A 23240-nucleotide genomic window follows, 5' to 3' on the forward strand; every position below is an offset into this window, starting at 1 on the left:
CTCCTTTTCCACAGGCAACAGGTGGGTTTGTAGCTATAATATTATATATGCATGTGCTCCTTGTTTTCTAAACTACACGTTTTTAGTTTTTACTCTGTCATATCAACCTAGAATGTAAAATGTTTATCTCAACCTTTGAATCAAGTCTGAAATTTGCAACTAAAAAGTGAGAAAACAACTTCAAATAATTGAAAAATGTTGTCTTGATATTTCTTTTAATTCTCTTTCATCTGGACAATATTTTTTATTGTGGTTTCATATTTTAAAGTTGTATTTCAGTTTACTTGAATTAAATAAATAGCCAGAAAAAAATATTTTATTTTATTAGGATTCATTTGTAAGGCAATTCATTTTCAATTTCTTACAACACCTGCATTATATAATTATTACTAATGATTTTTTTTCCCACTGCTGTCTCTCTCTTTTTTTTTAACACAACAAGCATGAATCCAAGCGTTTGGAGCAAAGGTATGTATTCCTCCAGCAGCATTTGCCTTGACGGCTACACTGCAGAGCATCTCTCCGTACTTTCAGATGTGTCAGGTGTTTCTATGTCCTTACACAAAGACAGTGAGGACACAAAAATGCTACCGGCAAGTGTTTATTACAGCAGCGGTGATGCTGCCTCAAATGTAGAGCTCAATCCATCTAGAGACAACACTGCTGGACATTTACCCACGAAGAGGCACCCATCTCCTGCAGCCACTTCTTGTGGTCCCCATGAGTGGAGCTTAAACAGTGGCCATCGAGCCAAGCGTGCCAGAGTAGAGAACATCATCAAAGGCATGACCGGCTCTCCTGGTATGCACTGCACAGAGGGGTCAGATGGCATGCAGGGAAATGAAAGGAGTCAAGATCAGGAGCTCGTGGGAAGGAGTGGATCTGGCAGCCAGACGACAAGGAAGCAGCTTGAGAGTCAGTATCATCACCTCAGACAGCTCAGGACAAGGTTCAACCATGTGGATGGAGTCACTGACACTGTAGACAGTAGTAAGGAGGAGAAACATCCCACCTGGGACGATTCTCACAGGGACGAATTTACAGATTCATACAGTGAGTTTCAGAGCAGCTCAAGTAGGAAACATCAAGGATGGAAGAAGGTGAAGCTGATGAACTACTTCCACTCCAAATCTGAGAGAATAAAGCTGATGGCAGATGTTTTAAAGTACGAACTGTCCAGAGCGGTCAGCAGGAGCGTTGACTCTATTTTCAAAAGCATGCCGCTTCTACAGACGTCGCCAAATAACGAGGAAAACGCAGACACTGATGTGCCTCTTCAGTCATCAGTTGGTAAAGAGGGTAAATTAGGAGTTTCCTGTTGTGGTAATGCAGAAGTCCCAGATGTTCAAACCGAAGCTCTGTCTCTTGTTGTGGAGAAGCCTCGACTGGAAAGAGCCGACAAGTTCATCCTCCAGTCCAGATCAAGAGCTCCCCATCGTCCCAAACCTCCAGTCCCCTTCTGTCTTGACACACCACTGCGTGAAGATCAGCTGTCAGAGAAGAGTCACGACACCCTCAGGTGCTTGCGAGATGGATGCCCCGAAATTAGTCGAGCAAAGTTTGAGAGGTTTGACGCACACTGGAATCCGGTAAAAGTAAGGTCAAAGGTCAACTCCAGATGTGTTAGAAGCCCACAGACTGTGTCAGTGTCAGTGGATCCCATGCTGTTGGAAAGCCTGCGTCTCCCTCATGTCAAGATTGAGTCTGATTGCCTGATGAAGAACAACCTATACATGCTGAATGTATCCTTTACAAATTATTATATTGATATTGATCATTTATTATGTGTTCTCGTGGCTTTAAGAAGCAATCAATCTCTTCCCTTTGCTTATTTGAGGCGAGACACACAAGGCAAAAACATTGTTGCATGGTCAATTTTGCTTCCATAACATGTCTTCTTTCAGACTAGTGGAAAGAAAACATCCAAAATACACATTTAGGTGTTTATTTTACAACTTTGTCTATTTGCGTCAGTAGATTTCTCCTAAATTCACCTAAAGTTAGCATTAAATGATGCCTCATTTGTATATTTAAACATAACATTACAGAAAACTTGTAATATAAAAAATAATTGTCTTAATGTAAGTTATCAACTGGGGAAGTTTCATGGTGATATCTATTAGTTAAATATTTTACCCTATTCACCCGTAATGTCTTACACAATTTATGGAATTTTACAATACATATCTTTAAAGGCTCAAAATGAGTTTTTTTTTAATCTCATACTCTGAGCCAGAAATCTCTGCTTCAGTAGCTCTTACTTACATACACCAAACTTTCCAGTTTCATTCCTATCTATATTCTGAAGGTTTTTACTGAGGGATTTGTTCATATACCAATAGTAGCCTGATTTATAGAACATTTTATTCATAAAAACATGGCAAAAATTGTATACTGTTGACAGTATACTCTGATTCATGGAGTGATATAAAGAGATATCCAAAATCCTCTGCAAAAATCTTTGACTCTTATATGTAAACAAAATTAAACAAGAATTTTGAATTTGGCTTTATCCAATAGTCAGATTTCTGTTCTGGAAATGTATGCAAATTAGCACATATTTAATAAGAATGCATTATTTACATATTTAAACATAACATTTCAGAAAACTTGTAACTTGACAACTGCAGTCTCTCCATTGAGTTGTAATGATTTCTTGGAGAGACAATCATCATTCACAAAGACAAGTCCTACTGTTTCTTATGTCTAGTATTTGTGTTTGACCTTTAACACTGGTGCGTTTAGGAGGGTTTGACCACAAATCACCTGAAGAAAGCAAAGCTCATGTTCTTCTACACTCGCTACCCGAGCTCACTGGTCCTGAAGTTGTGTTTCCATGATGTGCAGGTGAGGAAATACTTGCAATATTGAGAATAATTCTTCCAAAAATGTGTGTAATTTTAACGGACTTTATTTACAAAAAATGACTTACTTTTACTGTAAAAAAAACAAACAGAAAGTTGCATTTAAGCAGACATATTTCCTGCTGTTCTGAGAGAAAATCTTCAACCTAAATCATAAAGCAGTCTGAACATTTCTATGGTTTTCAATGTGCGGCATGTTTAATGATCCCAAACCAGTTTTATTCTTTCAAAATGCATCTTCTGTCAACACAGAATAAAGAATCAGTTCCAGACAAGTTAATACTTTGTTTTTTTATTTGTGAACGTGTAAAAATGGCAATACAGAAATATGGTAAAATACAGTTTATTCATATTTTCTTTATATTTTTAATATTGTACAACATGTTAAGCAGCTTCTCTGTCACATAAAGACAAATTAATTACAATATATCAACACACACACACACTGATCATCTCACTTACCTGTCTCCCTGTTTCGTCCTCAGTTCACGCGCTGCATCACCTCTCAGCTCATCAAGTGGTTCAGTAACTTCAGGGAGTTTTTCTACATCCAGATGGAGAAGTTCGCCCGGCACGCTCTCATAGAAGGAGTGGCCGACGTCAGAGGTCTGACTGTGGGGAGAGAATCAGAACTTTTCAGAGCTCTCAACGTGCACTACAACAAGGCCAACGACTTCCAGGTAAACTGAGACTACACTATAATTCTTAATGGACAAAATACTGGTGATATCTTACTGATATCATACACATTTGCCACTTATTATGTTATTTATGATGTTTTTCTTTTACATTTTATTATGAAAATATATGGTTCAAAGTCCTAGACATCCTAGACTCAACGAATTGTCAAGAAAAACAAAAGAAAAATAGACATTTTAAAATGATATACTAAACAGATCACCAAATCATTGGTTATAATTTACATGTTTCAGAGACTACATTCAAATTATGAATTTTATTTGTGATATTTTGTTATGCATTGAGAGCTTCCATTGAGGCTCATTTTGATTATGTGCAGTCCAACACATGATTTAGTTCTGTTAGATGTGTGTTGCACTTTACATTTCTCAAGTCTCAAAGCTTCATTTTCTAATCTGTCCACTTCGCTGCATCCCCTTATTTGTAACTGGTTTAGATTATAGTGGCTTTACAAGATTAATTTAAGTGTTCCTAATATTTTGTAAGTTATATAATACACATATAGTTAAAGTAAATTGCTTCAGTAATGTCTGTGACTGTAAATACAGAGGTAAAAAAATAACTTAAAGGCATGCTTCATTATAGAAAGAGCTCACACATATGTAAACACATGTCTACTATATATATACATATATATATATATATATATATGTTAATGCACATCAGATCATTCCAAGATGATGCACAGGTGAACACGCAGATTTCAACAGTTTTATCACAAAAAAGGCACAATATTGAACACTGAGGATGCAGAAGGTAGAGAAGGCAGCTCAGGAAACCAGCGCTTCATGATTAGATAAATTTTTTTGTTTCTTCACCCAGTTTCTAACAGTAGTGAACCCACATTAATATTAATATGAGGAAAACCTTCATACATTGTTTTTTTTTAGTCTAATATAACTTCATAAAAAGCCATAGGTTATTAGGTCGTCCCTACATTAGTGAACACTATACTCATATATGCATACAGAGTCACTATAATTAGCATATTCTCCTTATTGTGGGGATTTATAACACAGTTAAATAGTGTTCATGTTTATATGCATATTGACCATAACTGGTCAGTCAAGATATTAACCAGCCTAAATGTGTACTCCTCCACACAGACTGCTACATATTTAGTAATATACTGTAGCTTTAAAACTAATTCTACTAACTAGAACAACTACTATACAATACAGCAGTGAGAAGTATGTAGTATGAGTTTTCGAAGAAGTGAAGGAGACTAAAAACTTAATATGATCTTAAATGAAGATTTGCTGCAAAAATGAACATTTGTGAATTTCATAATTTATAAGAGTAAGTGCCATCACAATGAACTGCGGGTTAATACATGTAATGAGTATTGCAGACTATAATGCATGACTCAGCCTATTAACTAAAGAAGCATACTGTGAAGTCTGTATTACAATGAGAATTTTGTGTCAATATTTTTTTTTGTGTAAAGTTTGAATAGTAACAAATTTCATTTTTGGAGATTTTCAGTAATTTGGCAAGTTGTTTTTATGTTTAGAATATTATTTACATTTATTAAAGACCTCTTTAATACCACACAGAATGCAATTTAATACCTGTTTCATGATCATACCGGCTAAAGTATGATTGAAAACAAGTAGGGATGATATGGCCTAAAATGATTTAGTATTATTTATATATATAGATTTTTTTTTCAATTTTTCCCAGCACCTTATAAATATAATTCCAGATGATACAATTAACTAATTCTGTGTTGATTAAATTGGAGCCAGATAAGCGGCAAAAAATGGATATGAATAGATTATCCAATTAAAAATGATGAAATAATTGAAGTTGCTAAAATCAACACTCCATTATGAGTCAATGAGCACCACAAAAAAAAAAAGAATAAACAGCCCCCTACTTCGTTTTAAACTTTTGGTTTACATCTCAGATTAAAAAAACATCTTATAAGCATTTAAATATTTAAGACTTTGTAATTTAAATATAAGACTTTTTTCCGATCGAACTGAATTCAATGTTTTTTTTAGGACTGTTTGTGTTCGAGACCTGCTAACATTTTGGACACGATTCAAAATGTACTAGTAGTAGTGAAAATGGAAATCATTATGTGATTACACTCAGCTTGAAGCGTCAAGAATCCCAGGAAAAAAAAAATTCTACAAAAGACCATAGTCTGTATATAAAGATGGATGACGCGTCTCCACCTCCTACCCCTGTACAGAAGTGAAGCTAAAATATCCCGGATACCAATCGTGAGTCGAGCACGGCCGCAGCTTGTCAGCAAGAGAGACTCAGCTGTCATTCATGATGTCTCACCCCTTTTTTTTATAACATCAAATAACTAATTAAAGCCAAATTTATCAGAAAAATGAACTCTTGAACATACATCAGCGTGATAAGAACTACCTAAAATGAAAGAAACCATCTTTGGGAAAAATGTAACTGGCGTGTACTTTGACTTTTTAGTTTGGCCCATGTCCCATCCGCTAACATGGCGGGGGTGGGCTTAATGACCTATACTGCAGCCAGCCACCAGGGGGCGATCGAGATGTTTTGGCTTCACTTTTGGGGAGCTGTCATGTCGTCCATCTTTATATACAGTCTATAACTTGAAATAATTGCAATTAGACGCAACGCTTTTCATATTTGAATTAACATTAGAATATTGTCAACCATAAAGCAGGATTAATCTTTGAAATTTAAATGTCAAATGGCTTTTGCATGTTCATTTCCAAATTGTCAGAGAATGTGCATAAAGATATATGAAAATTAAAATGGATTATTCCAATTTTAATTTCACTTGTGACTTAAATGATGCATCTAAAAATGCATGCATTTGAAAATTAAATGTCAAACGGCTTTTCCATTTTCATATTGTCAAAGAATACCCATGCTAGTAGTGAAAATGAAAATTCATTATTTAATTTTTATTTTTATTATTTTGATCCAATTAATACAAATGTAAGTGGGAATTGAAACAAAATGCTTCCATAATTGAATAAGTATGTACATACGTTTCAAAATAGCTGTGATTCTAATTTAAAAGGTCATCAACCCGGACCCTATTTTACCAACTTTTGAGTCCAGTATTGAGGGATAACGCTGTAACCGGCAGCCGTGAAACTGGAGCCGCGAGACTCTTTCCATAATGTCAGACACTTATAATAACAATCTAAGCCTGTCATGGCGAAAACAAACACTTTTAGTGGACGTAAATGACGGTGCCAGCTTGCCCCAATAGGATCACATTGCAGCCCGTGAGCAGCTACAGTGCTCTCCCTCAATACTGGACCAATTTCAGAAATTGTTGTCACTATTAGTCAGTTAGACACAAAAACATGAGAAAATAGAGTCCAGGTAAAATACCAGTTACCCTTTAATATGGATTTCCTTAAGTATAGTTTTAAACCGCTTTTAAGAACTGAAAAATCCAGGTATATGCCAAATAGTCAACAATTAAATCAAGCTACCTTAACTAAGAATATGATATAGATTCTATCAGCCAATAATAGCTCAATGCAGATATATTGGTATCTGCCTCTTGTTTTCAGGGAGGACTTTGCACGTCATAAATCAATATTAAGAACATTATAAACAATTTTAGGCCATTTTATTTAGCCTTAACAGATTTTCTTTTCTGAAGGTGTGCAGGATAACTGTGTAAGACCCCTAAAGTGGCCAGACCAGTGATTCCAGTGGAGCATTTACATCACTTGTACAGTTAAGACATACATTTGTATAGGTTTAATAAATGAGAACATCATAAAAAAACATTAAAAAGTAATAAAAGCAGAGTCAGGCTGCTGTGTGTACAGTAGTTGATCATTTCAACTGGTTTAATATTGTTTTTAATTAACAGTTTGCCATGTTTTGACTTGTTACTTACCTTGATTTTCCAGGCCTGATTCTGATTATGTAAAATATAAACAGTATGTGTGTAAAAGGGTCTCAATGTTTTTAATCACAGGTTCCTGACAGATTCTTGGAGGTTACCGAGATTACACTGAGAGAATTTTACATTGCCATTTCAATGGCCAAAGATCGTGATCCATCGTGGAAGAAAGCAATCTACAAGGTGATCTGTAAACTGGACAGTGACGTACCAGCTGAGTTCAAAAATCATCCCTCTGGATGAGAACAAACCAGAAGACATCCTGTGCCACAGTGGTTACTGTCTCAATGTGGACTTACTCGTGCCTTGATTAGCAAACTATTTGGTTTTTAATGAAGAGCATGCTATAATAGTAAAATAGGTGAGTGACTTCCAATCATCACACATATGGCAGACTGATGTCTGAGTTTATCAAAGGCTTTACTGGCTGTTTTTGTTGCATCATGAGGTCGTTTGACATAATTAGCATTTTACTATATCAACCATATTATATAGCAATAACATATTTTGTATTGTATTAATTGTGAAACACATTTTCTGGTTTAAGAGAAGCATTCTTCTTTAATAAGCACAAAAGTTCCACACCACATGAGAAAAACCAATTTAATATTCAGCAGAGCTCATTATTGTCATTCTGTATGCATGTACAGGATATATAAAATGGATATTACATGAATTCTTGAAAAAAAAAACACTCCTTACAAACTTAATTGTTGAAATAGCAGTGTTTCTGTGTCTCTTCTATACTTACCATGAAGATCCATCCATCCACTTTCCAAATGATACACTGTGGCTGCCTCTCCACGGACAAATCAAACATGCTCTTCATCTGTGGTTCGGTCATAATTGATGATCCTTGTTTTGTCTTCAGTCACTCCCATAATAGCGTTGATAATCCAGATGAAAATTCCTCATGAGTGAAAATTCTGGATCATTTGCTTCACAAGTTTAAAGTTTGTAAATGTTAAATGTATCTGAAAAACGGAAAACACCTGCTTACATATTAACCATGATAAATGGTTAATTTAGTTTATTTAAATGCCGATATGCAGTGTGCATAGGCATTTGAAAACTCAACATCATGCAATATAAGTACACCAAATTCCAGTACATATTAAGTGTGCTACTGTATTGAAAACGTATTGAACTAAGCAGTCAGAGCAGATATTTGGGGTAAAACACCATCTTTCTTCACCGCCACAGATACATTTGCAGCCAGTTCTCAGCTTATTTCAAAGTTTAACTGACTTGTGAGACAGATACAAATAAAAGCACTTCATTTGCATTGTTATTTCTCACTTGAATTCATATTATGGTTAATAGTGGGCTTTGATAACGTGCATTAGTGATCCAATGTGGTACAAATACACTTTATATCTTGACTTTTGGTGTAAAAAAATGTGTTAAAACAATGGAAAGATTTTTGAATTTTAAATTCAAATGAGACATAAAAATAAAATACTTTTCTGGTCATGAAAAGCCACTGTGGGCTCGACTTGTCATTGAAGAAACCAGGCTTTAACCACCCCAATGTTCCCAGTATTTCTGACTTTACTTCCCCGTCATTCACCATGACAAATTTTCGCATCTTTGGAAATTGAGAGTTGTTGACAACCTTGAGGTCATCTAATATAATTTACTATTAAAACACACAATCATGCACTTAAATTACACGTCATCTTCTGACACTAACAAATCCATTCAAGCCACAAAGTTGAGTCAAAGAAAACGCTGCAACAAGCACATACTGTATTTCACAAAAAATGTAACTATGTCTGATTTAAAATTCTTAGGACTTTTAGGAAAATTGGCAACTTCTTGTGCAATTACTTCGTACTATTTCTTTTTAAACAATTTAAATAAAAAGAAAAACTAAGACAAAGAGAAAATGGCAAATAAACCACCATTAAGGGACTGTGGGAGGCAACCCACAGAGGTGTAAAACCGTCAAAGGGTGCAATAAATTTGCATATGTTCTTTTTGCCTCGATGTGTGAATTCTCTAAAGGCCCTGATACACCAGTGCCAGTTTGGGGCCGTCGGTGAGCATCTGTCTAGTCTGCCTGTGCCCGAGGTTTTACGGGCCGATTCAGCATGTTGAATCGGCGGCGGAGCTCGTCAGTGAGAGAAATCACTGATTGGCTGTTCAGCTTTAACAAATCAGTGCACAAGAAGAGAAACGGAATTGAGGAAAACAAACCAACGAGTACAGTCAAGAGGAAAAACACAGAAGGCGCTTTCAAATTTTCATCTTCGTCTCATCTGATCATTCCAATACACAGATATTTTCACAACGACATGGCCGTCTTGAATGAAGCCAAGTGGTGAGTGAGAGTGGTGTGAAAATGGTCGACAAACGCTGCTTTGTTTCATGTATGTGTCATAACAACGGCTTGTATATCCGCCCGCCTCGGTCTTCCGGTTTCCCTTTTTGAATGACGAATACAGACTACTGCTATTTGCTGGTTATGGAGAGTTATTTCATCAGAACCTACGTGCAAACTGGCTGTCGGCTGTGGTTATTGCGGTGTGTTCAAGTGCAACTTGTTGGCCAAGACAAAGAAAACGCGAGGCGACGCAACAATCGGCATTCATCGCCGCTAGTTCTTTGATGTCGGGTTGGTGTGTCTGGGCCTTTAAATCTGAGCGTACGTAAGCCAACATAGACATGAGAGAGAAAAAAATGTCACAGGGGCTAAAAAAGTGAAATCAGACAGATGTAAATAATCATTCTTCAGCCACACTGATTCATTTCGAGCACATTTTGCTTTACTGAAACATTTTGGGCCTCTTGTTCGTCAAGCCCTCCTGCAAGAAAGACTCCCCCAGGTTGGTAATTTTGTGAAAGTTTATTGTGTTTTTTCAGTATGCATGGACCAAGAAACATAGCTACAGGTAAGCAGAACAGAAAGCATGAAGAGTATAAAACAGCGAAGTCTGAATACAGAATACAGGACCAGAAGAAGCACAGAGTTATAATCTACAAATTGATCAGCGAATAACCAGAGTGCTTGTTTAAAAATAATAATAAGAAACCTATACTGTATCCTTATCCATGAAATAATGAATACGAATTTCATAACCACTGGTGGTATCGACACCTCGACGAATCTCTTGTTTCACCACAAGTAAGCTTCAGTGTTTTCACATTCTGGAGACCTGCAGAAAAAAAGAAATCACTGATAATTTGGACAAAAACTAATTTGTTTGTGATCAAGTTAAACTTTTATATGTGATAATTAGACAATTCTTTCCCCGATAAATTTGAGTTTTGTAAATTCAGTTATATTCAGACATTCTGATAACACTTTACCTTTATGCAGAATATTTTGACAACTGTATTTGTATCCTTATAGAAGGCACTGCATGTGTTTTTAATCAAAAATATATGGTGTAATCACACTTAGTGTAATTCATATTTTATTCACTATTTACTGCACTTAAGCAATATTAAGAATTATAAAGACAAGCCTTTTTAAAGCTGGAAAAAAGATGAAATAAGACTTCCATTTACTTGCATTTAATCAACAATTGATCTATAAAGTACATTTTTAATGGAGGGCATGTAATAAGAAAAGGCCTTAAACATGTCCTCATTAAATGTTATAAATATGATACTAATAACCATTTTGTATTTTCAAAACAGATATGATTATACTCTTCTATACTTTTAACAGCCATCCTAACTACATTATACAAAGGAGTAACATACCTTTCAATGAAGGGGGAAAAGGGAGACAAGATAATCTTCTTAGAAATACTTGGTACGGTTGAGAGCTCTTTGTGCCAGCGCTCCGCTCTCATCCGTTATTCTCTCCCAGTCCGTTTGACCCACCACAAAGCCGATAGCGCGCTTTCGATCCGCTTCCTTCTGCTCTTCCAGATCAGCCCATCGAACCTTGACAAAACAACGTTGTGTTATGACCAGGGAGTGAGCGTCATTTAAGATAAATCAGTTACATATTTAACAACTAATATTAGGGCTGGGCGATATGGCCGAAATCTTCTATCCTGATATATTTAATTTCGTATCTCGATAACGATATATATCGCGACAGAGCATGTTTTCTGGTAATTCAATAAATAAATAGTCATTATGAAATAATCCCATGGTAAAGCCTATTTTTGTATACTCCTGTGTGAATTAAATACATAAAAAATGAAAAGTACTGAGTATTTTCTCATTTTAGGAACTTGAAATAAATAAAAGAGGGATGCCCAGGTAGCTCACCTGGTAGAGCAGGCGCCCCATGTACCAAGGCTGAGTCCTTACCACAGCAGCCCAGGTTCAAATCCAACCCGTGGCCCTTTGCCAGCCCGTTCTCATTTTTAGGGCATTAATACTGAGTCTTTATCACGTCGTTACCGCTTTGGCGGCAGTATGAAACGCATCGGGCGTTCCATTAACTGTAATGTGAATCCATCTGCGGCAACAGTAAACGCTCCGAGAAAGTGCGCCAGGAGTGTGGTGACGTAGTTTAAAGAGCGAAAGAGACACAACAGGACGGTTGTAGGGGAGGTGGATGGGTAGAACAAACACAAGGCTTCCATCCAGGAGACCGCTGTTTGTGTCCTGTGCGTTCATGTTACACTCAACTGTTCATTCGTATCCCATGTTAACAATGTTCTTTCCTAGATCTAACTATAGTGGTTTTGACGCCAAAGGGTGTGATGGCCAAGGGGCGTGACGCCAAGGGTGAGAACGTGTTGCTCTTTTATTTATTTTTTATTTAACCTTTATTTAACCAGGAGTAAAAAACTCATTGAGATTAAAAATCTCTTTTCCAAGAGTGTCCTGGCCATGATAGGCAGCAGCACAGTTACACGGTTGCTCGCCCTTGCTGCCCATCGTCCCCTCTCTCTCCCCTTTCCAGTCTAAATGTCCCGTCTATCAAATAAAGGCAAAAACAGAAAAGAATAAATAAATAAATAAATAAATAAATAAATATACGACGTGCCTATATTGCGACAGAAACGGTATAGAAAAAATATATACAAATAGACATTATTATATCGTTTTGACGATATATATCATCATATCGCCCAGCCCTATTTAATATCACAATAAATGGTGTTCCAAAACTGAAAACAACCTTGGATTTTTAAATTCAATATTTTACCTCATTTGCAAACAAATACATTTTAAGATGACCAAATCAACTTATTGTAGAGCAGCGAGGCAATTTACCCTTTTCTTTCCTGGCTGCGACATGCGCGTGGCATAGTCGTCTGGCAGCTGAAGGTAGTCCTCCAGGTCTTCCATGTCTTCACGTTTCCTCTTCCCACCGCCCCCCAGACCGTCCAACTTGTCTGTATAAATGGAAGATCGCTGTCCTGGTCAGTTCTGCCCTCCGATGAAAGCTTTAAACTCATCATCCTAACGTCAGCTAGCCAATCGGTACTATCTGTTTTAGCAGTGTCCTACACAGTCACATACAATAACCAAGTGCAATCACATCAACACTACTAGAGGAGGGTTTCTTATTCACTTTCACCCTTCGTTTGCCTGGCTTGAGATTTGTAGAAAACATTACCATGTTTACGTTTACATGGATATTGAGTTGAAACATATAAAATAACTATATGGAAAAGGAGGCACACTCTGCACATATTGGCCGTGTATGCAGAGTCTTCTCATGCTCCCAGTACATTCACCCATGTATAGAGATGTTTTCTTCAGATGAAAACAAAGGTGGGCATTATTCAAGCGTGTTCAACTTGAAGCATCTCTCAATCACAACATGAATAGTTTAGGTTGTTGTCATGTTGTGTGCACAGATACACAGATATACACAGCCATAAACATTATGAATAAAACCCATGTTGTCAGCCTTACAGAGGTAAAACATCGGGTGGTCAGTCAGAAAATAAAGACTATCAAAAAGGAACACCTACCAAGTCTCGCCTCGGACGTGTCCATCTCCCATTTGCTTTTTGGAATGTAGCCCTAAATTATATAAAGAAACACTTCAATGGTTAAACATTTGGGTGACACGGGGAGAGGGAGAGAGAAAGAAGGGGGTGGCTGAAAAGAGAGCAGACTGGTTTATCAGAAAAGACAACAAAGACAACAGAAGGATGAGACTGCGTGAGGACTTATCTAGTTAAGACATATAATGTAACAGTGGCATGCAAATATTTTGATCTTGCAAGTTGAGAGAAAGACTAAGGCTTTGTTCTTGGCTACACGCAAAAGAAAAGTAAGAATGGACAACAGCTGTGCTCTGCTTTGGAGAACACTAATTCTGTGCCAAAGTGCTTTTCTTTTAAAAAATGAAGCAAAACAAGCACTTCAATCTCCAATCAGGTAGTTCGCCTGAGTGAGCTCATGATCATGTGCTCAACACAGTTTACATTACAAAGAACAATGTGTCCGAGTCCACAGCGCTGCAGCTCAAGCTTATACACAAATATTAGTGTTGACTAAACATGAAAATGTTCCTCGTCAAATCCTCCTCAGCTGTCAAATTACATTTGGCTGGCTAGCACTAGCCAGCTCCTAAGTAAGAACACACTACTGTATTCCTCTGACATTCTGAAGACCTAATTGACGCTGCAATATGAAATTTGAGATGTCAACCACACCAAATTGTCTTTTTCTTTTAGGACTTTGAAATATATTCAAAATAAGTGCAATGAAACCTTGCAGGATAGGTTGTTAATCTTGGACGGCTAACATGCTCCAATTTTGAGAGCAAAGCAACACAAGAGTCAACAATCATGAGCACCATGTGAGTTACTGGTACGGTGCATCTTTTAAAGAGATTGCACCTTTTTTTCCCAGCTGAGATGATGTTAATTTTAGGCAGTGGTTCCCAAACTAGGGGGCGGGACCCCTAAGGGGGCCCAGAGTTATAAAAATGTGGGCGAGGCAAGGCTAAATATTAATGATGCATGGTTCCTTGAAAATATTTTTTCACTACTAAAGGGGGGTCCTGCAGAAAAGGTTTGGGAACCACTGATATAAGGACTTTTTTTCTTCTAAAACAAGCAAAACCCTGCAAAAAACTTTTCCTTCCCTGAGTAATATGACAGATGAAAGAGCCTTGGCAACATGTGATTAAATAAAATGAGTAAAGCTGATTGTAGTTGCATCTGTGACCCATTTCTGTCAAAATGTTATGATTTAAGTTGGTTTCATAGGTCCATTAACACATTGAGGTACAATTTTTGTCTTGATTTGTTTAGATTTTTTATTGACACAGTTTTTGTCCCTACATACCTGCTTTCTTTGTTTTGTTCTGTGTCTTCCTAAAACCTTTTTATTCTTACTATAACAACATTGATATACCCCTGGAACTCTGGATCTAAAAATATATTCACAGACTAGAGTATTAGGTAAGTCGTTTAATTACACATGAGATATGTAATTTTTAAATATATTTAAATTTATGCATTTATATATTTGTGCTGTTTTTTAAATTTTTTTGGTTTGGTTTTCTTTATATTTTAGGATGCAATTCACATCGGTCAAAATATATATTTTCATACCCCTTTTAATGTTTGCATAAAAATGAACACAGGTGTTTTCTATCATTTTTTCTGATTAGACCTCTGCTCAGGTTTAAGAAGGGCGAAGCATTACTAGACACTTCATTGACCAGGCACGCAGTCTGTGCTCAGTCCTGACAGAAGTCTAACCAGAGGTACTGAGTGAAAACACCTGTGTGGGTGTGTAGCAGTTTTAAAAAAAGTCAATATTTTTATTTGGTATATATTTAAGGCGCACATTGTAATATTTTTTTGTAACAAAGTTTAAAGCTATGCTGAATATATCAGTCTTGCTCCGTTTGTTATGAGTATGCACACGTGCGACGACAATCAAAAACATAACATGAATGATAAAAATATGCTGCTGGAAATTCAACATCCAGCAGCATCTGCTCAGGTTTAATCCAAGTTCAGGCGCTCTGGATTCCAGAGTTTAACTGTATAAACTGAAACTTGATGATTAAAGCTGAAGAAAGGAGGCAACCTGTTGCTTTACAACACAACAGACTCAAAGGTCTGTTTGGATTATTCATGAATAGATTATACACATAGAAGACACATTGCCTCTCTAAAAACTCTCACTGAAAAAGAAGAACTACTTTCAGGTTAAATATCCAGCTTGTAGTGCCAAGTAGCAGCTGCTGCATGCTCTGTCCACACACTGTGCAGTAAAGCACCTCACAGTGCGCTCCTGAGCAACACAACATCACCATTGGATGTGGTCGCAGGTGCATCAAGCAACATCTGACCACATCCAACTGTGGTGCCGGGTGTGGTAAATAAAAATTGCTATTACATACTGTATATTAACAGTGGAATGATGGTGCTAAAGCAGAGTGATGCCCGGGCCACACAACAATGCGTCATGCTACCTCGCTGAACTGAGCCTTTTCTTCCTACATAGTTTGCTTTACATAATGGCCATTTCATTTCATTATAAATGTCATTAATATTTATTTTAGACAGAAAAAGTTTAAGAAGTGTGTGCTCATTTAAATAATAATAATAATAATAATAATCCACATTTAAAAGCCGGTACTCTGCAGTGCAAGTCACTGCATTTTCCACAATACTGTCCAAATATTTCAGAATAAAAGCCTTGTATTAACAAATGAAGGGATTCTGTTCACAGAAAAACACTAGCTGGCTTTCATATTGAAATAGAAACAGGAAGTGTTCAATTAAAAATAAACTTTTTTCATGTCTGTGCCATATTCTACAGATAGACATTGAAAGTTGTAGTAATGTTGCTGGTATGATGTCAATAGAGTGTCAAAAGATCATTTTCATTGTCTATTTTTGCTGTGAACTGCAAACACTTTAAAGATTCTTAAAATATTTAACAGTTACTTTTCCAAATATTTTCAGTCACTTTTCAAAAATATCCACCGCATAGCACTTTAAAGCTGGTTTGCCATTTACTCACGATATTTCCTTCTTCCAAAACAGAGGTGAAGAACACCAGGAGCAAACTAATAATAATACTTACTAGTTGAGTTTTCATTCAAACAAAATTAGGACTGGTGTGTTAACTGCATTTCAAATTAATTAGAGCACACCAAGGCCCAATTGCCTCCTAAATTATCATATGACCAGTTGTTGACAAGTAATAAAACAATAATAAAATTAAAAGGCTTAAACAGAGTCTGGCGCAGTGCTCTTTCCACATAAAACACACACATTACATTACATCACTTCCGGCAAACTTCACGGAGCGCAACGTGGGGCAAAACAGCACCACAGATGTGTTTTAAACAAATATTCTCTGGTCAAGCTCTGCTAAAAACACAAAAACACAGAATCTGTCAGCACGTTAGCATGTTGTTCACGAGCCTGTTTGTAACCGGTAGGCTACCGACAACATTATCTTCACTTCAACTGACTTTAGCAGTTCAGACAACAGACACTCGAATGTCCTGCTGTTATTACAGACGTGTGAACGAACCACAGACATGTTCATGGACTCACAGCGGCGGTCCGCTGTAGTTCATGACGGTGCGCCGCTGCAGAATGAATATAGGGGAAACACTGGAGTGGATATCTGCTGTTATTTTCAGCATCAGGCCCACTGGCCTGTACAATTACAAGGGAAACACTGCTTGATAAATGCAGTTCAAATACAGAGACACTTAGAGTGAAATTTGAGGACTATTTATAATCAGTAACTTTGGTTTGTTGTAAATGTTTCTTGATTTCAGCCACAATAGTTTATCTACGATGCCAGGAAAGATTTACAACAAAAGAAGAAATCAACACTTTTTATACAATCCAAAACAATTCATTTTTTAATTAAATAATATATATTTGTTGGCTTTTTCTTGACCTTTGATAACAGGCCACAAGACCTCTGCATTTACTGCTGTGTTATTATCAGGAATTCAAACACGGAGGGGCGTGAAAAACCCTCACAAGGGCTTTGGGGGCATAATTGTCATTACCATTTTTATTTAAATCTATATATCTGTATATGAATAAAAACTGTAATGGCTTCAGTAATCAAACCCAGCAGACTTCAAAGTCTCACCCAGTGTGATTCAAGTTTTAGACCAGCAGTTCAGACAGTTAGAGTTTAGTTTAAGATTTATGTGGGCGTGATTTCAGGCTTATGGTCAAAATGAAACGGAGCGTTGGGAGACAACAACTAACGGTCTCTGTTTGTAACAATGATCAAAACAGCTTTACATTTTAATTAATTGGCCCGAGTAACTATATAAATCTCTCCCCTGGAGATTTATGCACACATCTTGAACCATTTTATTCACTATTTTGAATTTTTGTGCAAAGCATATTTTCATCTTTTAATCTGATAAATGAAGGACCATCAAAAGAGGTATTTCTCAGTTAAAGCAATGACTCAATGGTGTAGCGATTGTAGTATCATAGAATCATATTTCAAAGAGTAGCCAACAATGAACTGATTATGTCTCTAAAACATTGTAAATCTTAAACTTTGTGAGTGGTCATTGACCATACCTACACTTAGTTCTTAGTCTCTAGTTACCACAAATGAAAGAAAATTATATGTCAAAATTCACAGTGGACTTTTACAAAACAAATTCTTTACACACATTGTAGTCATGTCGAGGTCAATTTATGAAATCTAGTTATGTTTATATATAGTGGTTTCCAAATAATAAAGCATATAATAAACATGACAGACAGTCATGTGCAGTGAGGAGCTTCAGTATGTGATTTTAAGCAAGAATGGTCTACTAAGCCAATCTCTCATGATCCTAGAGCATCTTCATATCTTGCCTCATGGCACTGCTGGAACCCTAACGGGATAAATCTCATCTCTAAGATTTCTTCTTCAAGTTGTTCTTTGTCTCTAACAACTCCTGAAATGACATATTTGTCTCTTTAGCTGCTAAATGCTCCACTATGTTCACCAGCTAGTCGCCAACTGTGTCTGATGTTTGCTGCTGAGCAGGGAGTGTACAGTGGGTCATAAGAGAACAGTGAGAGTGGACCAAAACAGTAACAGCTGAACAATGAGCTGAAACTTACTATAATGCTCCGTAAAGCTGAGGGTTGAGCTACAGATTTGGTTCATCACTACGAGCGACCCCTTTCACATTGTCATATTAGTTTCCATTTGCATTTGATACATTGTTATCGTATAAATATTATCGATTATAGCCGCTTTAACTTAAAGCAGATTTGTTGTTAAGAGTTTGATTATTGTGCATCCGAGGCCGGTGGCTTATTGTTTCTGCTGTTTTTCTTCTTCTTCCTTCTTATGAAAATGACTTTCATGATCACAAATTCCTGAACTTTGCCGCACAATCCAGTTTGGTCCCAAACTTTATATACAACCACCTTGAAGGTGGTACCATAGGAAACATTTACATTTCTAAACTTTTAGAATCTGTTACTACACACACAACTGAAGAGAATATTTCACTGAAACCGAGTGGATATTAGAAAGTTCATCACTGGTGTTATCAACACCAGTACAGGTAATACTTTTTTTTTATATATTGTTCAAATATTCACCAGAATAGTTGTATATCTTTAGAGCTGGATAAATAATTATATTATCTGCTTTGAAAATGTATCAAAATCTGAGCTCAAAACATTATATAGCTTATAAATGCTACTGTAAATGTTTTCCTTCATGACAAAGGCATAATTTACCTCATCTTTGTCCAACTCATTTGGAAGACAAATAAACGTAATTTATCTATTTTAAAATCTACAATTTTTTTGTGAATTCATAATAAAAATGAGTGAGAAATGTAATTATAAGACATGCAGTGTTAAGATTATAAGAGCGTTTCGCACAACAATAAATTTGAAAACAGATACAAAAAAACATGTTTTCATTTTTCCCCTTGTTTTTTCAACCCTGATTTTTTCGATTAAAATTAAATTTCTGTCTTATTCCTTTGAATAAAAACCTGAACTCAGCAGAATCTCATCCGCAATGATGGAGGCTGAAAATTGGGAACACTTTTCCTGATGGTGGTACTTGAGCAACAATATGACTTTTAAAACTTTTTTGAAAAACATGTGAAGTTGACAATTATTATTTTAAATGTAACTGTCCATCAATGAAATGTTAGAAAATGCTCAAAAAACAAAACCATAAAACAACTAAACAGGAAGCCTTGCAACTGCTCCTTTAGTTAATGGACTGTTGAACCTATCATTTGACTTTAGAACTGATTAACTACAGTATTTTGACTGTATCTGTACTTTGTATCTCGCTCCCTTATAGTATCTCTGTTCTGCTCTGGTCTTCCTCGTACATTACTACATAATAAACTAAACTACTGGATAAGCTTTATGTGGTAGATGGGAATACAAATAAGTGGAAATGATTCTGAAAACTTTGTGGCTATAAATGTAAGCTTTTCATGTCCTACCATATCACCCTCTTCTTCCTCCTCTCTCTTGGGCTCCTTGGGCTCGTCATCGGGATTGAAGTCTTCCATTTCAACCTAATAACACACAAGCACATGTTAGTTTAGCGCAGTTACTGAGGGAGGACTATAGACGAATCTGGGGAAATACCGGAAGTAAACGAGTCGCCATTACAGCGGTGGCATCTCCATACAATACGCAGACGTTTTAATGCAAGCCGTCTGAAGAAGTGTACAATTTTCTACTTATACCTTCACTTTCTATGTAACGTTACTTTTGATCGGTTGAAAACATAAACAGAACATGCAAGTGTCCTCGGAAAAGCCTTCAATTTGACTTTAATCCATTTAAATACATACTCATCTGTGTTTATTATCTACGCCGACCATTTACGTAAATTACCACGAGCAACCACGGACGTATTCGGCTGAAAATCACCAGTTAACACGGTTAGCTGACACTGAGTCACTACGACTTGCCACCCCAGTAATGTCGTCGGTCGTCGGATTTGTTTATAATATTATGAGAACTGTCACATCTTAAAGACCTCACCTCCTCTATAGCAGCATCCTGTAGCAGCGACCGGACATCCAAGCGCACCATATGACGTGGCGAAGACTCCCAGTTGTTGGACATCTGTGTACAGAATGCTCCATTAAGAAGTGTTATCTATATGTATGAGCTTTAATAGACATCATACTGTTATTACAAATGTATCAGAGACAGTTATTTGATATTACAGACCTTCAATATATCCTTAAGCGTGCGCCCATGGACGTTTCTCTTTGCACATGTCTGAGTGTCAGCAGTGATTTCAGCGAGATACACCTTGAAATATGAAAAACAAAACCTCTTTAGCACAGGGCCGAGTGGGGAAAAACTAATTTCAGAGTTATTCATGAACACAACTCACCTCAAAGCCTTTCGTTTTAGCGGCGCTCCAGAATTGATCAAAATGTTTAACCCTGTCGTTAATAGTGTCTAAAATGATGAAGGGGAAAAAGCCGTCATCTAGAGTTTTCTTGAACGTTTTAAGCATGCTGTTCCGGTAGGTGTCCTCCATCTCTGGCTCAAACTCGTACTCAAGAACCTGCAAGACAGATTTGTTTTGGATTACATTGTTTATGTTTACAATAACATCTGCCAGTTGATACTGCTCACTGATGCTGAATTTGATCTCCAACTGCATATTTTAGCACCACTTTGTTATTGTTGCATTTCAGACTCACCTTGTTTTTGACCCTTCTCCCCGTGTCTGGGTCTTTCTGGACTTTCTCAACCTCCGTCATGAAATAATCGTCCAAAACAAGAACTCTTGGAGGCGCACCGCCACAGTCAACTTCCTTATCCTTAATAATGTCAACAAGATTGAAAAACAAAGTTTTCATGTTGTGGTTTTGCTTTGTTTCAAAATGCAATAATATTTGTTGTCAAAAAACATATTTTTGGGAAAGACATATAAACTGGCTTTATGAGTATTGTTGTTGTGACTCCACTCACCCGAATGAGCTTTGCAACATGGCTTTTTCCGCTTCCCGGAAGCCCTCTCATTATGATGACAATCTGTTAAAATAGATCACATAAATGAGTACTTGATATTACACAACTAACAATGTGATATTTTTACATCAAGAAACATTGCAGCAGTAATTAGTACCCTTTCAGGACGAGATGATCTGCCGGGTGGTTTGAGGATATCGTCGATATTCTTGATTTCTGGCTTCCTCTCGACCCGTGGGGGTGGCTGTGGCGGAGGTGGGAGGGGTGGTGCAGCAGCAGGCCCTCGGTCTTCTGGATAACTTCTTCTGTCTATTGTATGATATTCATTGCACTTAAAGTATTTCTCTAAATGGCATTATTTTTTTTCTCATTATAGATTTACTTCACAGCCGAATAGATTGTCATCAGGCCATTAAATATTTTGAATTATCGGTCGCTATTAGCACCATAGATGTGTGTCATTTGGGGTCTACTACACCAAATATTCACAAGGTAGATCACAGAAAGAAGGTATAAAAAAAACACACAACAGCGACCTCTAGCGACCGTAGTAATTATGAAAGTAACAGAAGTAGATTTCAGGTGCTGTAGTATTGACAGCATGCAACTCACTATGAGATGGAGGCTGGGGTTCACGTCCCGTGTGAAATCAAAAACATGTAGTTGTCTTTGTGTTCACAAGCATTAAGTTTTACTTTCACTTTTGAAACGGAGCTATTTTAAGCCAAAATACAATGTTTTTACCTAAAACGTATTAAATGTTTTTGTTGTTTAAACCTAAAGAAGCCGCTTTGTTTGTGTTCAAAACGTAACGTTTCACTCAGTTTTACAACATGTTAGAACGTATTGCTTTTAAGTTTCATTTTCACAACGTAGTAGGCCCCTAATGACCCACATCTATGGTGCTTATAGCGACCTTATAACACCTATGTTTACAACGCCTATTTAACGGCCTGAAAACAGTTGAATTGGGTGCACTTTAAGTACATGAGAAATAAACCGGTATTGAAGTGAAATTCTACCAAACACAGCTGACGTATGTGAGAACACGTCTGTTAACAGATGTGGGATTGTACATACCGTAAGGTGAGGAGCTGTGTCCGTAACGCTCAGGCCCACTACGGTCGAGTCCGGTGCGTTCGTACGGAGGTCTATCATAGCCAGGCCTTCCATAATGTTCATCTCGATCACGGCTGTCACTTCGATCCCTCTCTCGAAGATCCCGTTCTCTCTCCCGGTATCCGGAACGTGAAGGCGGTGCCAGCGGAGATCTACACAGACAAGCAGCATTGTTAAGTTTTGTTTCGTCAACAGAATTTCTTGATTCAAACTAGCACACACTGACGACTAATCACAATGTATTAACACAATGTGATATAGTACCTTTCTTCAACCATGGACTGTGTGCTTGAATCAAAAACAAACAGATAGGAAACAATATTACATATGTACGGAAGTAGCACACCTCCCCACAGTTTGGAAAAAAAAAGGTGTCAGAGCCACCGAGTAATGTTACCTCTCATCTCTCTCTCTTGGGGGATAGCGCTCCCTCTCATATCTTTCTCTTTCATATTCAGGTGGCAGCTTTTCTCTGTATAATTCCCTCTCTCTGCTGTACTCCCGACGGTCCAAGTAAGGGTCTGATCGTCTTTCATAATATGGGTCTCTGCTGTAAGGATCTCTGGGACCAAGAGGTTCTAGGAGAATGAAATAGTTCATCAATGAACAATGTTTAGAAAATTGCAAAAGCAAGCTGTATTTGAGGTAGAGAAAGAAAAGCTTTACAGTGCTGAGACTCACCTTTTTCATAGCCCCTGTCTGATTGCACTGGGTCAGGCCTCAACACAATTCTCTCACCATAAGACATGCGCTCAACGGTGGCTCCAGTCTCTGAAACATTGAGTTTTAATGTCACCAACAAAGTCCAGAAACTTGCTTCATCTGTTAAAA

The 23240-nt window shown here is 37.1% G+C and overlaps 2 protein-coding genes across 7 annotated transcripts in view; one reads left to right on the top strand and one right to left on the bottom strand.

Moving 5' to 3' along the window:
- ylpm1 (YLP motif containing 1) overlaps positions 1-23240 on the bottom strand; it is a 36072-nt gene that overhangs the window by 680 nt on the left and 12152 nt on the right. For 2 of the 6 annotated variants that reach the window (XM_037750170.1, XM_037750168.1), the window contains 15 exons: positions 23091-23180; positions 22807-22987; positions 22674-22697; positions 22371-22561; positions 21448-21599; positions 21291-21353; positions 21020-21139; positions 20704-20880; positions 20535-20618; positions 20343-20426; positions 19793-19867; positions 13329-13380; positions 12622-12743; positions 11146-11331; positions 10264-10592 (listed from right to left, as the gene is read on the bottom strand). In XM_037750170.1, the coding sequence (XP_037606098.1) occupies positions 11185-11331; positions 12622-12743; positions 13329-13380; positions 19793-19867; positions 20343-20426; positions 20535-20618; positions 20704-20880; positions 21020-21139; positions 21291-21353; positions 21448-21599; positions 22371-22561; positions 22674-22697; positions 22807-22987; positions 23091-23180 (1562 nt within the window). In that variant the 3' untranslated portion in view covers positions 10264-10592; positions 11146-11184. Of the gene's footprint in view, positions 1-3140; positions 3477-10263; positions 10593-11145; positions 11332-12621; positions 12744-13328; positions 13381-19792; positions 19868-20342; positions 20427-20534; positions 20619-20703; positions 20881-21019; positions 21140-21290; positions 21354-21447; positions 21600-22370; positions 22562-22673; positions 22698-22806; positions 22988-23090; positions 23181-23240 lie in introns of those variants that run through there. The other 4 variants (XM_037750169.1, XM_037750173.1, XR_005204095.1 and 1 more) reach the window with 3 other exon arrangements.
- Positions 444-7976, top strand: LOC119476721 (prospero homeobox protein 1-like). Its single transcript, XM_037750174.1, has 4 exons — positions 444-1742; positions 2746-2847; positions 3350-3544; positions 7510-7976. Exons 1-4 carry the CDS (start codon positions 444-446, stop codon positions 7675-7677), a joined length of 1764 nt encoding a protein of 587 aa, XP_037606102.1. The 3' UTR covers positions 7678-7976.

Source organism: Sebastes umbrosus, chromosome 18 (genome assembly GCF_015220745.1).
Source record: "Sebastes umbrosus isolate fSebUmb1 chromosome 18, fSebUmb1.pri, whole genome shotgun sequence".
In the NCBI taxonomy this organism is placed as follows: domain Eukaryota; kingdom Metazoa; phylum Chordata; class Actinopteri; order Perciformes; family Sebastidae; genus Sebastes; species Sebastes umbrosus.

What these genes read in the sequence shown, in the direction of transcription:
- LOC119476721 (XM_037750174.1), top strand. Translation starts at nt 444, where the DNA reads ATGAATCCAAGCGTTTGGAGCAAAGGTATGTATTCCTCCAGCAGCATT. An exon ending in TGTGTTTCCATGATGTGCAG is followed by an intron (nt 2,848 to 3,349) that starts GTGAGGAAATAC and finishes TTTCGTCCTCAG; the next exon opens with TTCACGCGCTGCATCACCTC. An exon ending in ACAAGGCCAACGACTTCCAG is followed by an intron (nt 3,545 to 7,509) that starts GTAAACTGAGAC and finishes TTTTAATCACAG; the next exon opens with GTTCCTGACAGATTCTTGGA.